The 13,260-nt window shown below is 35.7% G+C and overlaps 1 protein-coding gene across 1 annotated transcript in view; it reads left to right on the forward strand.

Annotated features, from left to right (window-relative positions):
- Window positions 1–13,260, forward strand: part of MFSD6 (major facilitator superfamily domain containing 6) — a 57,050-nt gene that overhangs the window by 36,205 nt on the left and 7,585 nt on the right. Inside the window, 2 exon segments of the mRNA XM_039844267.1 lie at window positions 1,706–1,767; window positions 1,770–1,802. Coding sequence (XP_039700201.1) covers window positions 1,706–1,767; window positions 1,770–1,802 — 95 coding nt within the window.

Below are 13,260 nucleotides of genomic sequence, written 5' to 3' on the forward strand. Positions count from 1 at the left end.
CTGGTCTGTTGCCTGTTTTTGTATGGCCCATGAACTAAGAATGGTTTCTTCACTTTCAAGTGGTTAAAAAAAATCACAAGAGTAATAATTATTTTGTGATATGTGAAAATTACATGAAATTTAAATTTCAATGTTCATAATTCATATTTTATTAGAAAATATCCATCCATGTTCATTCATTTACATACTGTCTATGGTTGCTTTAATGCTACAACAGCAGAGTTGAGTAGTGCAAGACACCTCCAAAGCTTAAACTACTTACTGTGTGGCCCTTTATAGAAAATGTTTGCTGATCCCTGAGTTAGGCTAAGTTGAACTCATCAGCAGAGCTGGTTTATAACTTTAAAAGGAGATAAAAGTTTGTGTAACCTATGAGTTCATGTATTATATTTTGCATTTTAATTTCCCGTGGGCTTTTTTGTGTTGTTTGTTTCCTAGCAGAAGGACCCTGGTTGATGTATCTGTAGCAAGTTTGTCCAACAAATTTTTTTATCAAGAGTATTGAAACATATACTTTTTCCCTCAAAACATACAAGTACAAAGAACAGAATATCCACAAAATATGATAACCCAGACCTTTTCAATACTGAAGATCTCCTAAATCCCTTCTACTATCCATTTCCTATCCCATTCACACCACCACAACCACCCCTTTTTTTGGCCTTTTCCCCCATCCTTCTGTTCCATATTTGTAGTTAATACCAGCTGGATGCCTCAAAGCATTTCCTTTCCTTGATCCAATGTTGGAAAAAGGAAACAATATTTATAGGAATTATTTTAATATGAAAATGTAGTTGTGCAAGATTAGAAAAATACCACTGATTGTCATATTGGTTTATTTCTTTTACCTTCTAGTTTTCATCCACTTGAATTTAGAAAACAAAAAAAGCATTAAGGTTAGGAAAATTAACAGAAATGGAAAACAACCAAGAAAGAGAAATCCCTACGATCAGCTTGTGTTTTTACAGAAGCAGCTGCCGTTTGCTTCCAAACCAGGCTGTCCAGTTCAGAATAAGATCACAACCTTATGCTTGGATGCACTACTTTGGGCTTTTGATTATTTTGTTTTTACTTATGATTTTAGTAGTGGTGATTGTGAGGGGGGAAATGAGCATATCATTTCATGCTTTTTTAAAAAAATAATAAACATATATCAATTGAACTAATAGGAAAAAGTATTTGATTTCCTAATAGTTTATTATTCATCATTGGATGATATTTGCTGATGACCTTGAGAGTCTCCTTGTGAAACTGCTTGGTGTCTTGGGTATTACAAGCGAGGCCACATTCATATTCGCATGTTCTCATTTTTATCCTGTCCTTCCCCTATCATAGTGAAGTGGCTACACTCCCAGGCATATTTACCCTGCAGCCATCTGGAACAATGCCAGCAATGTCATTACTGATGGCAGTGTGCCCAGACTATCTTAAAAAAGCATTGTCTCTGCTACTAATTAAGTTTCAGGAAGGGTGATGTTCGCTTTTATATTAACAGGCATTTTGAAAGGCTGAGGGCAGATATGTTAGAAGCAATCTTATTCGTAAGTTCATGTTTAAATTTAATTGTCCTTTTGCTTTCCCACTCCTAAATTTGGAATACTGTCTGCTAGATGATGGATGGTTTGGGCAGGTGAAATATAGGTAATATTTACATGTTTTGTATCTTATACTGGGGCTTCAACTTATTTTCCTTTGCTTTCTTCAGGGTTCTGTACATTGGCCTGGCCTGCAATACGGCTCGCTATATTTATATTTCCTATCTGGAAAATGCTGGACTGTTCTCCCCATGGAAGTTCTTCAAGGTACGTTAACATTTGGAATTAGAATTATTTTTCCACCTGACTGAGCTATGACTATGTAAAAGTTCAGAGGCCTTCAATATCTGACCCTGTAAAGGAAGGGCAGATCTACTGTTTTATCTGATTTTGAAGTAGTTAAGGAAGAGGTGAAATCAGTTGGGCTGGTTCTTCAGTTATTCTGAATGCTGTTCTGTGTGTGTTGAGCCAAACAAAGCTGGATTTGACTCACACCCTTGTGATTATACAAAGAAAGAGAAACTCTAGAATAAACTCACAATTGTTAGGCATATACGTCCAAAGGTGGTTTTAAATATACTAGATTACTCTGTTAAAGATTTGGTGTTTTGTTTTTATAGGTATAACTACAGTGGAAAAGGTTCTCATAATTATTTTATATCTTCAGTTATTTTTTATCACATTTAGTGATTTATAACTAAAGCTATAGTCAGGCTATTGTTTTCCCTTTAAATCTTTGCTCAAATATACTGACCTGAGTTCTTCTCTTTGCTTCAATGTACTGTTTTCCTTCAACCTATAATTCTGAAAAAATTCCTAGGAGGCTCTTGCCATGTGGCTTAAGAGCAGTGAAAACATGGATATCTATTCTAACCTCATTTTCATGTTAGCTCATATAATCCAGAATATAGCCTGAAAACCTGTTAGTTTAGCTAAACCACTTGGTGGTTGGCATTATGATTAAAATAAAGGTTGAGGACAAGTTCATTGGAACTGAGGTCTTCTGGGCTAGCCCAGGCTCCTAAATCATTAACTGTACTAAGTAGTCTATGGTTATATACAATTTCATTAGCTTTATAGATTGCTGTTATCATTTTACTTAACCCTGAGGATGCAGATGTAGCACAGTTAACATAATTTCTTGTCATAAAATCTAAAATGGAAGACTCTCAATTATACATCTAAACAAAATAGATTCCTTTATCAGATCCTTTTGTGACAATGGCGAGGAAAAACCCTATCCTAATTGAAAGGAGATGTAATTTGTATTCACATTATAATTATAAAATTCAAATATATGCACACTTTACAGGTGCTTTTCTCAGGTCTGATGCAATGAAAGATTTTGTTTATAAATATATAGAACATGGAAATTTGGTCTTATAATAAATTATGTTTGTCATAATTAAAACTCTGGAAGAGTCTTGAGGTCAGGCACACATCTCAGCATTAAGAATAACAAAGCACTAAATATGATCTGAAGGAAAGTACTGTGTAATAATAAGGTGCATGCAACACAGTTCTTAGGATTTCCTGCCTCCGGTTCCTTTTCTGTTCTATGAGGCAGGATCCTCACCTGACTCAACTGCCTTATTTATTTGTTTGCCTGTGTGCAGACTTTATAAAAAATAACAGACAAACCAGTATGAATTAGGTGGAAGAGGACAGTTTGCATAAGGGACTCAAGAAAAGAGAGCGAAAGAGAGAACTTTTTTATGAAACGATTAAAGGAACAACAGAAGAATTTTGTAAGAAGGGGAAAAAACAAATAGTATAAATCAAAAAACTCTCTTTTCCTGTTAATTTATCAAAAATATATTAAATAGCTACTAAGAGCATGCTGGGTTCTGGGAATGTAATAAAAACTCCATTTATTAACTTAGGCCCCAAGGTCTCACCATCTGTTCCAGAGGCCAGATGTGTAAACTCATAATTATTATACAATGTGTTGGATGGAATCAGAAATATGTGCCAGATAATAGAGAAGGAGCTCTGTGAAAGAAATTATTAATTTTGTGAAACAAGGAGTGGGAGGATAAAGATATTACTGAAAGATTCCCCCAGGAAACCACATATGAGCTGGATTCTGAAGAGTGACTAGGAATACACAGGTGGCCTAAAGAGAGCAGGTATTTGGCATAGAGAAGAGCAACATGGTGAAAGCAAAATAGCACCTTCAGGGAATCTAAGTGGTGTGCCGTGGCTAGGGCTCAGTGGGTTCATCATTCCAAACTGATGATGTCCAGGACATTGCTTTTATAATACGTGTATATCTCAGGGCAGTTATCCCAGGATTTAGGGAGCTGGCTATGTTCTGAATCTAAACAGGAATTCTATTTCCTGTAGCAGCCGACGATTTATACCTTTTTGCTTCATTTTATCCTCTCCTGTACCAGTAGAAACCTTGTTATAGATCTGAAGCAAGTAGAAAGGGGGATCTATAAATATAGAGTCTCGGTGTTTAATGGAAGATTGTAATCAGTTCCACAGAGCTCTTCGTGTCTAAAACTGGAGGAGATGGTTTCATTCCTTGGCAGAAGTAAGCGCTGAGCATTTTGGCTGAACAACAAAAACAAAATCCCTTGCCTTTGTTTGACCCACAGAAAATAGTAAATCATCCACATGAAATAAATCCTGCATCACAGGAACATACTTTGGACTGAAAAAGGTTCATTTTGCCAGTCTGGATCCTTCTACCTTACAAGGCTTGTGCAGATGACTTTAAAGTCCCTGTGCTTAAGGCAGCTCTACCTAGGATACAGTAAAGACAAGAATGATGACTGCGAAACACTGAATGATTTAATTACAGGATAAGCCCACTGTCATAATAGATGTCTTTTAATCCCTTGAGTGGAATGGTTACCTGATGATTACCCAATGACCTGGTCTCAGGAGCGGGGGGAGGGTTGGGAGTGGGATGTTGGTTTTCATCGATGGCCTTGACAGTCTTGACACTGAACTGTCCGCACTTCCATTCTTTGATTCCTAACCAGCCCCACACACGAGGGTTTCCTTAAAAAATAGAGATGATGTCTGCCTCTTTATCCTATCACCCTTTGCCTCAGCCCCAACACCATAAGAACTAGTACCACGTAGTGGGCAACTAAAAGGGAAGAGACAAGGGACATGCTTTATTCTCTCTCTCCCACTACCAATCTCTTCCCCTTTTCGGTTGCATGCGACTTAATAGAAGAAGATTCCCTGTTACTCCTTCATTCCTCAGAGCTGTTGATCATCAGCAGCAGCATTCGTCTCGTCTTTTGATGAAAGATGGTTTTTTAATGTCTGCTTCTTGGTAATAATTAGCAGATGGGAGGGGGCTGAAGCAAATTTCTTCCTCTCTAGGACCCTAGGAAGGAGGCTTTGCAGGTATCTATTTGGGGATTAAAGTAAGACTGTTGGACGCCATTGGGAATTGTGAGGTCTTTTGTATGACCTTTCTCACATTTAGTAGCCAATATTCTCTTGTAGCCTTATTTCAGCAGTTCAGCTACCATTTGCAGCAAATATTTTGCTCTATAGGCAACTGGTAGCACCCTATAAAAAAGCAGAAGACTTATTTCTTGCCCATAAGGAGCCTGCAATTTATTTTAAAAAGAGAAAATGGTCTACGTACCTAAAAACATTGCTGGGTGGAGTGGAGTGGGTAGGATAGTTTATATGATTTCTCAGGATCTCATTTTAAAAACCCATAGGAATTTTTTCCTTTCTTTTTGTACAAGAAGCATTTAAAAATTCCTGATTGTGACCAGTATACACTTAAAAAAAAAAGATCAAGCCTAAATTTATTATGCTTCTTCCAAGATGGGTATTAGTTGTACACTTTTGCAAGACTTTGAGATCTTGCTATTAAAATGTATTTAAGGAGAGTAAGGCTGCCATAACTAAAAAGCTCCTTTCGAGGTGCTCGAATTAATGGCTCAAGTACTGAGGTTGAAAATGAGACTTGTCATTTGTCTGCAGGATGATTGATCAGTAGGAGCCGGGAAAGATGGTTTTTAATGTCACAAGTAGGAGGGCTCGAACTGATATTTATGAAGCTCTTATTTAGTATGCCTGTTCATCTGAGTAAGAACCATGTTTTCCTTCTTCTTATGCTTTCGGAGAACATGGAAAAATTATGAAGGGATTACTATGACGCCCTTATCTGACAGTGGAAATTCTGGACATGATTCCAGTCTCTTATCGTCCCTATTGAAAATCTTCTGTCTTGCTTAACCCCTGAAACACAGGTAGCTTGCCACATGAATACATAAGGTAGACACATGCTCTAAGTTTAGCATTTCAGATGATAAATTGGCATATGAAAGTCATTGTTTTTACTAATAAGATTAATTTTTAATCTGAATAGTCTTATAAATTGTAATAGAGCAATATTATTCTTTGTCACTCCCATGCTAAAAGTACTAAATGTTTTCAAAATAGACATTATTTTCTCCATTTAGAATTCATTTAAAATGTCTTCTGCTCCAAGAATTGTTTTTTTGCAAGTGCATCCCACACTTAGCTCTTCCTTTTCTAAATTGTTCTCAAACTTATGGACTGTGTTACATAGTTTAGCACTTAATTGCTGCCCGATTATTTTACGAATACTGGTTTTCCTTCCTGACTTAGTTTTAACTCAAATGCAAAGACTATATTTTATATTTTTTTAATTCTCCAAGAGACATGCACATAAGAAAATGTACCGTAAATGCTTGTCATTTGATTTTATAGTCTCCTGCAAAATATACTAGAGTCAGTATTTTCTAATTTTTAATGCTCTTGAGTAATGCAGAAAGTTATATCTCAAAAATTGATAAATACGTGAAAAAAATTAGAAAATTAAATTTAAAAGTTGAATCTTTAATAAGATAGCTTTTTTCCTAAGATATCATCTGCCATCCCTTAAACATCTGTAAAAACATCAGTGCACTTTAATCATTTACTTATGCTCCCACCTCATTCTAAAAATTGAGTCAGCTTAAACCAAAATATGCAATAATCTGGAAACCATAAAGTGTTTAGGCTTAACTGAGACTGTTTTGCATTCCAGCTCCCCAGCCTCTGGACAAAATGCTTAATCTCTCTGAACTTCAGATTCTTGCGCTATAGAATAGGCTAATATGAGTATTAAATCAATTAATCTCTACAAACATGTTACCTGGCACATAGTCAGCCTTTAATTAATGTTAAATAATATAAAATAATAGTAAAAGTAAATAAAAATAAGTAAATAACAGTCAGGACCAAGGGAAATATAATTTAGAAGATTCTCCTCTAAGAGAGTAAGTTGTAATAATGCATTAAAGCCTGAACATAAATGACTAGTCAGTGCACACTGATCTTAAAGCTATCATTGGGGAAGTGAAAGTTTTACTGGCTTTGATATAAAATCAGTTCTCATGTGTGGCTTGATATGGGGAGAACAATGAGCATGTAGCATACAGTTTGCCAAGTCTCGACAATAAACACAGTCAGTTTTGGGTGGTAATCTCCTAAAGGTATGCCTTGGCTTTAAGGTATGCCAAGGGCCTGATGCCAGCATATAGAATTCACAAGGGGCCCCCGGCACATTTTTGTATCAGTTATAAACCTTTTTTGAAAGCAACTGACATCTTTTTTTTTTTTTAGCTTGCAAGGTGAAACAGAAACGCTTTATTTCCTCTGTCAATTTTTACTCACATATGGGATTTGGAAGTTTTCTCCAATCTTACCCAGGGTACCTTTTACCCACAAATGCTTTCTTTCTCATCCTAACATGCAGACCACTGCCTGCTTAGTTTTGTTTCAACTTTTGCTCAGCTGCCATTACATGTCAAGCCCTATGCTAGGTGCTGGATATGTTTGTTTTCATTAATGAACTCAGTCTGCTCCTCCTTCAGGTAAATCCTGCCCCTTTTCACTCACCAGACTGTGAGCTCCGTGGTGGTGTTAGGGATGTGTTTTGTGTATCATATTCTCAGAGCAGAGCAGGTGTTCTGACTCACAGTCTAGGTGTTCAGCAAGGGCTGTTGAATGAACGCACGAAGGAGATTCTAGTCGTGTTGTACATCGGTGGATGTTGGTCTATAACAATAATTGTCATATGTCTTATATAAAGTCTCTTTCATGCAGCACACGTAAGATACATGCAGCTACTGCTAGGTCCATTGTTCTCTGTAGAGTCCTCTGCTATTTTTGGATGGTCCATTGGTATTGGTGGCCCAGACTTTGACTGAGATACAGCTTGCTGTTCATCTGTTTCCTCTTCTTCATGGACATACACACAGCTAGACTCTATTTCCCAGCCTCCCTTGCAATTAGGTATGATCACATGACTGATTCTGCCTGGTGGAATATGAGCATAAATGATGTGTGTCACTTCTAAATCCAGCCTATAAAATTTCCCATATGTCATCCTTTCCTCCCTCCTCTGCCAGCTGGATATTGGTATCCAGGATAATCAGGTGTTGAAAATGGGAGAGTCTCTGCAGCCTGGGTCCCTGAGTAACTATTTGGAGCAGAGCTGCCACTCTTCCTGTCCCATGCCCACTGGACTTCATATGAGCAAGAAAAGAAAAGATCTAATATGTGAAACCACTAAGATTCTAAGGTTTATCTGTTACAACAGCTAGAATTACCTTAACCAATATAGTCTCCTTCCTTTATTGCCTGCCCAGTGGAGGTTTTTTTTATTTTTAGGAAGAATAAGTCTCTTACTGATTTTCGCCAGGCTGAGAGGTATACTGAACTAATTGAAATGTATGCTTTGGTCCATCAGTGGAAAAGGTCTGTCACAAATGATTCAGTGTAGTAGTGCTAAGTGGATACTTTTGTTTTTGTTCAGTGAGCACAAGTCAGTGCCAGAGCAAGGAAAACAAAAGGTTTTAGTTCCCCAGTACTTTGATTGTTAGTTCTTTTCCCTCCCAGCCATGATGATGGGATGTCCCCAAGCCAAGCAGAATTTTACAAAGAGCAACTATCTACTTGGGAAGAAAGGATATTTTTTTCTTGCTCTTATATGCCGTTTATTGCAACATAGCATTCTTGTGGGCCAGGACTGAACAGTTTTGCAATTCATGTTGCAGAATCACATACCAGTGTTGAATATTATAAGGTAAAGAGTTATTTGGGGCATATAAGAAACTTGATAATATGTATGATGTGAGCTCTTTAGGGAGGGAGTGGAAGAAGGTAGTAAGAATATACATTTTTTAAAAATTGATAGATTGGTGGGCATGTTTGATATTATCAAACAAAAGTTCTCAAAGTAGATGGTTACATTTACTAAAGAACACTTTATATAGCTGTAATGAGGATGGATGGTATACTTAAGCGCTGAAGTTCTAAACTTAGACACCTTAGTTTCAAGTACTGTTCTACTACCCTGTTGTCTCTGTGACATTGGACAAGGACTTTAATCACTCTGTGTCTTAGTTTCCTTGATGGAATGTGAAAAAAAAAAATAGTACCTGTTCCTGGGAGGAATAACTGGGATAATCTTTTTAGCCTAATTCCTGTTGGAGTGAGCTGCTATAATATTAATGAAAAAAATTTAATGTTAATCGAAATTTTTCTAATGGTTCTATGTTATTCAAATATATTGTATTCCCAAACAGTTAAGGTCTTGGCAGTAGGTGGTATGAAAATATTTCTGTGCTCCTGTTAGGTCTTGAAGGTAACCCTGAGAAACTCTAGTCAAGGTAAGGAAGGACTGAGAAGTTAAATTTTTGTGACCATGTGGTCTTTAAAAGTCATTCATTGTCAGTTAACATATGGTATTGAATTGCCACTCAAATGTGTTTATGAAGCACCTAATTATGTGAGTTGGTGTTGACTTATCACTCACAAATATCATTAGTTTTGTGACAAGTAGCCAAGGACGGGTTAACACATATTGCAAGGAGAGTCAATTTGTGTGCCTTTGTTACTGTTATCAGTCATGGGGGTAAAGTTTTTTATTCTACTGATTGATCCACCAACTTAGTTATCTCATGCTAAAAGGTTTAAAAAATTGTAGCTCTAGTGTACACATTTTACCCATGCCGCCAAATAAATTTGCTTATTTATTTAATCAAATAGGGAATAATCATCTACTATTTTTCACAGTTCTCTAATGGAAAGTAAAGAAAGCAAAAGCACTTTCTTTTCCCAGTTTATGATATCCTTTACCTTCTAACCTTTACAGGAAAATAGTTTTAGATAGCATAATTGTCCAGACTTCCTTTCTTATCTTACAAATATGGAAAACGGTGGAGAGTTTTTAGATTTTTAGGCTGCTTTTTTTATTATTTTAAAATTTGAGTACCATAAGACAACAGTAGTAAAAACATTTGCAAGAGTGCCAGATTAATATGGTTGTTAGAAGTTTGCGTATTCAAGTGTAAAAACAAGAACCACAACTCTACAATTGTTTTTTGTATATAAAGGCTATGTTACCAATCCATTTCCCTCTTATGGATAGTTAAGTTTTGCTAGTTTCTTTTCAAGGAAGTGGTATGGATTCTTCCATTTACATGATATTTCGACATGAGGTACTTCAGAGAAGCCATTTTAATTCTACATCTGCCCTGGAAAATGTTGGAGCATACAGGCAGAGTGGCTTTCATTCTTCTGCTTTTAGTATTGAGGAAAATTATTTCTATGTGCCTTCATTTTTTTCTTTCAGTTAATGCCTTGAGCTGCTTTAAAGAATGTTTTCCTGTTATCTAATCAGTCCCAATAAGCAATAAGGAAACTCTAGCAATCTAACTGTAGAGAATCTTTTACATCTGCCCCTTAATACCAGCCACCAAATTCTAAGAATAGTTTAAAAGCATCTTGACTTAAGTCATCCTGCTGGAAAAGGTTTTAATTTTCTTAGAAGATTCAAAGTTTTGGGAAAATCTTTGGAATTTTGAAAAAAGAAAAAAAAGAAATCCTATTATTGGAAGATTTTGTGTGTGCCCAAGCCTTCACACTTAAAAGAGTAACTGCTAAAATTATATTTGATCCAGAATTATAGCAAAAATATATTTGGTATTGTTTTGGTCACATAAATAGATACATAGCCCCATCGTTCTCTATATGCAAATCCTGCCATTGATTGATCAGACATAGACATAATAGATTTGACAGCACCATTGAAGTTAATTTACAACTATTTGATGTGGTTTCAGGTCTTTGGTGATTCATTTTTAAGAAATTATTTCCAAACCTATGTTGGATGTTACTGTTGAATCTAATTAATTTTGAATAAATTCATTTTATTTCTTGAAATATTTTTGAGTTTTTTCTTTGGCGTCATTAATGAAAAAATATGCATATCTGAAAATAAATGGAGTTAATAGCATCTTTAATAATATAAATGAAAATATTTAAAAATATATCCATTGTGTATTACTGTATCAACATTTATAATTAAGGTTCTATCCAGGCATTATTCAGTTCTGAGAAAGCCGGCATTATCTAAGGTACTAAAATTGGTTAGCCAGATAAAGCAAATATTTTATTTGACTTCTGTGGAAGTTAAATAAGTGTGCATACTACCTCTAATAATCTAGTTCATATTTATAGTTTAAAAACAACCTAGTTGAAATGATTACCGAAACATAAATAAGCCTAAGAAAAATTATTTTGGTGTTTCTCAGTTAATACTAACACAAGACCCTTTTAAATACTCTACCAATCTCAAGAATCATGAGGTTTTGCAGTTTGGCTGGTGAAACTGATACTCTCCCTGGCCCTGTGTGGGTTCTGAGTACATGTAACGCTTTCTGGTAGTTCTTTCCCTGGCTTTGCAGAGTCTCTGCACATGGTTTTGCTGATTAGTACTCTGCCGAATGCTTGAGGAAAATCATCTGCAGGTTTTGGGAGTGTCTCTCTGTAAAGCTCCCTCCTCTCTGGTACTCTTCCCCGGAACTCCAGCTGCGTTGGTCTCCCCACACTGTCAGCTCCATCTCAACTCCGTGGTTCCCCCTCCTTGCAACTTTCAAACGAAGCAGGCAGTAAACTTGGCTCCTCATTTCTTTCTTCTGTCAGAGATTACTACTGCCCTTGTTGCTCATGTTCAGTGTCTTAGGAACTATCGTTTCATATATTTTGTCCAGGTTTTGGTTATTTCAGGAAAGAGAGTAAATCCAGCCCCTGTTCATTCCATTTTGCCAGAAGCAGACTAATGTCAGATTAAATCTTAAATTTATATTAATCTTTTAGTTTAATTTTCTAAAACATACATTAAGAGTTTCTGATTATATTATCTCCAGATGAGAATATTTTTCAGGGAGCAAGTCCATGACTTAATCTAGGCAGAACCAGATGATGTCTTAATCCCTTTCATTTGTAAAACCTGTTGTGTGATTATCTTTTGTTGGTTGGTTGGTTGGTTGATTTTATAATTTATTGAAATCCAGAAGGATTAAGTGTCTTACTCAAGATGGTTCCTTTTTTTCCGCAATTACAGTTAACATTTAGTTTTAGTTTATATTAGTTTCATGTGCATAGCATAGAGGTTAGACATTTATATAACTTAGGACGTGATCCCCCTGATATGTCTTGCACCCACCTGACACCATATATAGTTATTACAATTATTACAATATTGTTGACTATACTCCCTAAGCTGTACATTATATTCCTGTGACTATTTTGTAATTGCCAATTTGTATTTCTTAATCCCTTCACCTTTTTCGCCCAGTTTCCCAGTCCCACTCTCATCTCTCATCTGGCAGCCATCATTTTGTTCTTTGTAATGAGTTGTTTCTGTTTTGTTTATTTTGTTTTTTAGATTCCACATAAAAGTGAAATCATATGGTATCTGTCTTTGTCTGACTTATTTCGCTTAGCATAATACCCTCTAGGTCCATCCATGTTGTTGCAAATGGTAGGATTTCATTGTATATCTGTACCACATCTTCTTTATCCATTCATCTTTTGATTGGAGCATTTAATCTATTTATATTTAAAGTGATTATTGATAGGTATGTAGTTATTGCTATTTTATAGTTTTCTGCTGGTTTTTGTAGTTCACTGTTCCTTATTCTCTTGCTCTCTTTTCTTATATGTTGATGTCTTTCTGAGTGTTGTGTTTGGACTCCTTTACCTTTATTTCTTTTATAGCTTATGCCATCTTTTTTATTACAGTTAAAGCAGTGCTTTAATAAAGATTTAAATTCAGACAATGCTCAGTTGCTGTACATTAAAATAACCTGTCTATCCTCCCCTCCCTCCCAACTAATGATGAAGATATAATGCAATTGGTAATGAGTCATTGTAAATGGTCTCTATACTCTTTTGGAAAATAAATTGGAATTGTATATTAAAAGGCACAAAAATTGTTATATCCTTTGAATATTATATCCATTAACCTCACTTATAGAATTAAAGCCAATGTAAATAATCTAAGATATTTGAAAGCTGTATCTCCAACAGTGTTAATCATGGTGCTAATTATAATGGAAAAAAATTGGAAATAATCTTAATGTCAAAATAGATGCCCAATGAGGGATTAATACTCAAAATATATTAGGAACTCTTACAGCTCAACAGCCAAAAACAAGCAAACAAAAAAGCCTACCTAACAACCCAATTAAAAAATGGGCAAAGGATTTGAATATACATTTCTTCAAAGATACACAAATGGCCAATAACACAAAAATAAAGAAATTAAAAGATGCTCAACCTCACATTAGTCATTAGGGAATAGAAATCAAAAAACCACAGTCAGATACACTTTTTACTCATTAGGATTGCTATTATAAAAAAGGAAGGGAGGGAGGGAGGGAGG

The sequence above is a fragment of the Pteropus medius genome, unplaced genomic scaffold (genome assembly GCF_902729225.1).
Source record: "Pteropus medius unplaced genomic scaffold, Ma_sr-lr_union100, whole genome shotgun sequence".
In the NCBI taxonomy this organism is placed as follows: domain Eukaryota; kingdom Metazoa; phylum Chordata; class Mammalia; order Chiroptera; family Pteropodidae; genus Pteropus; species Pteropus medius.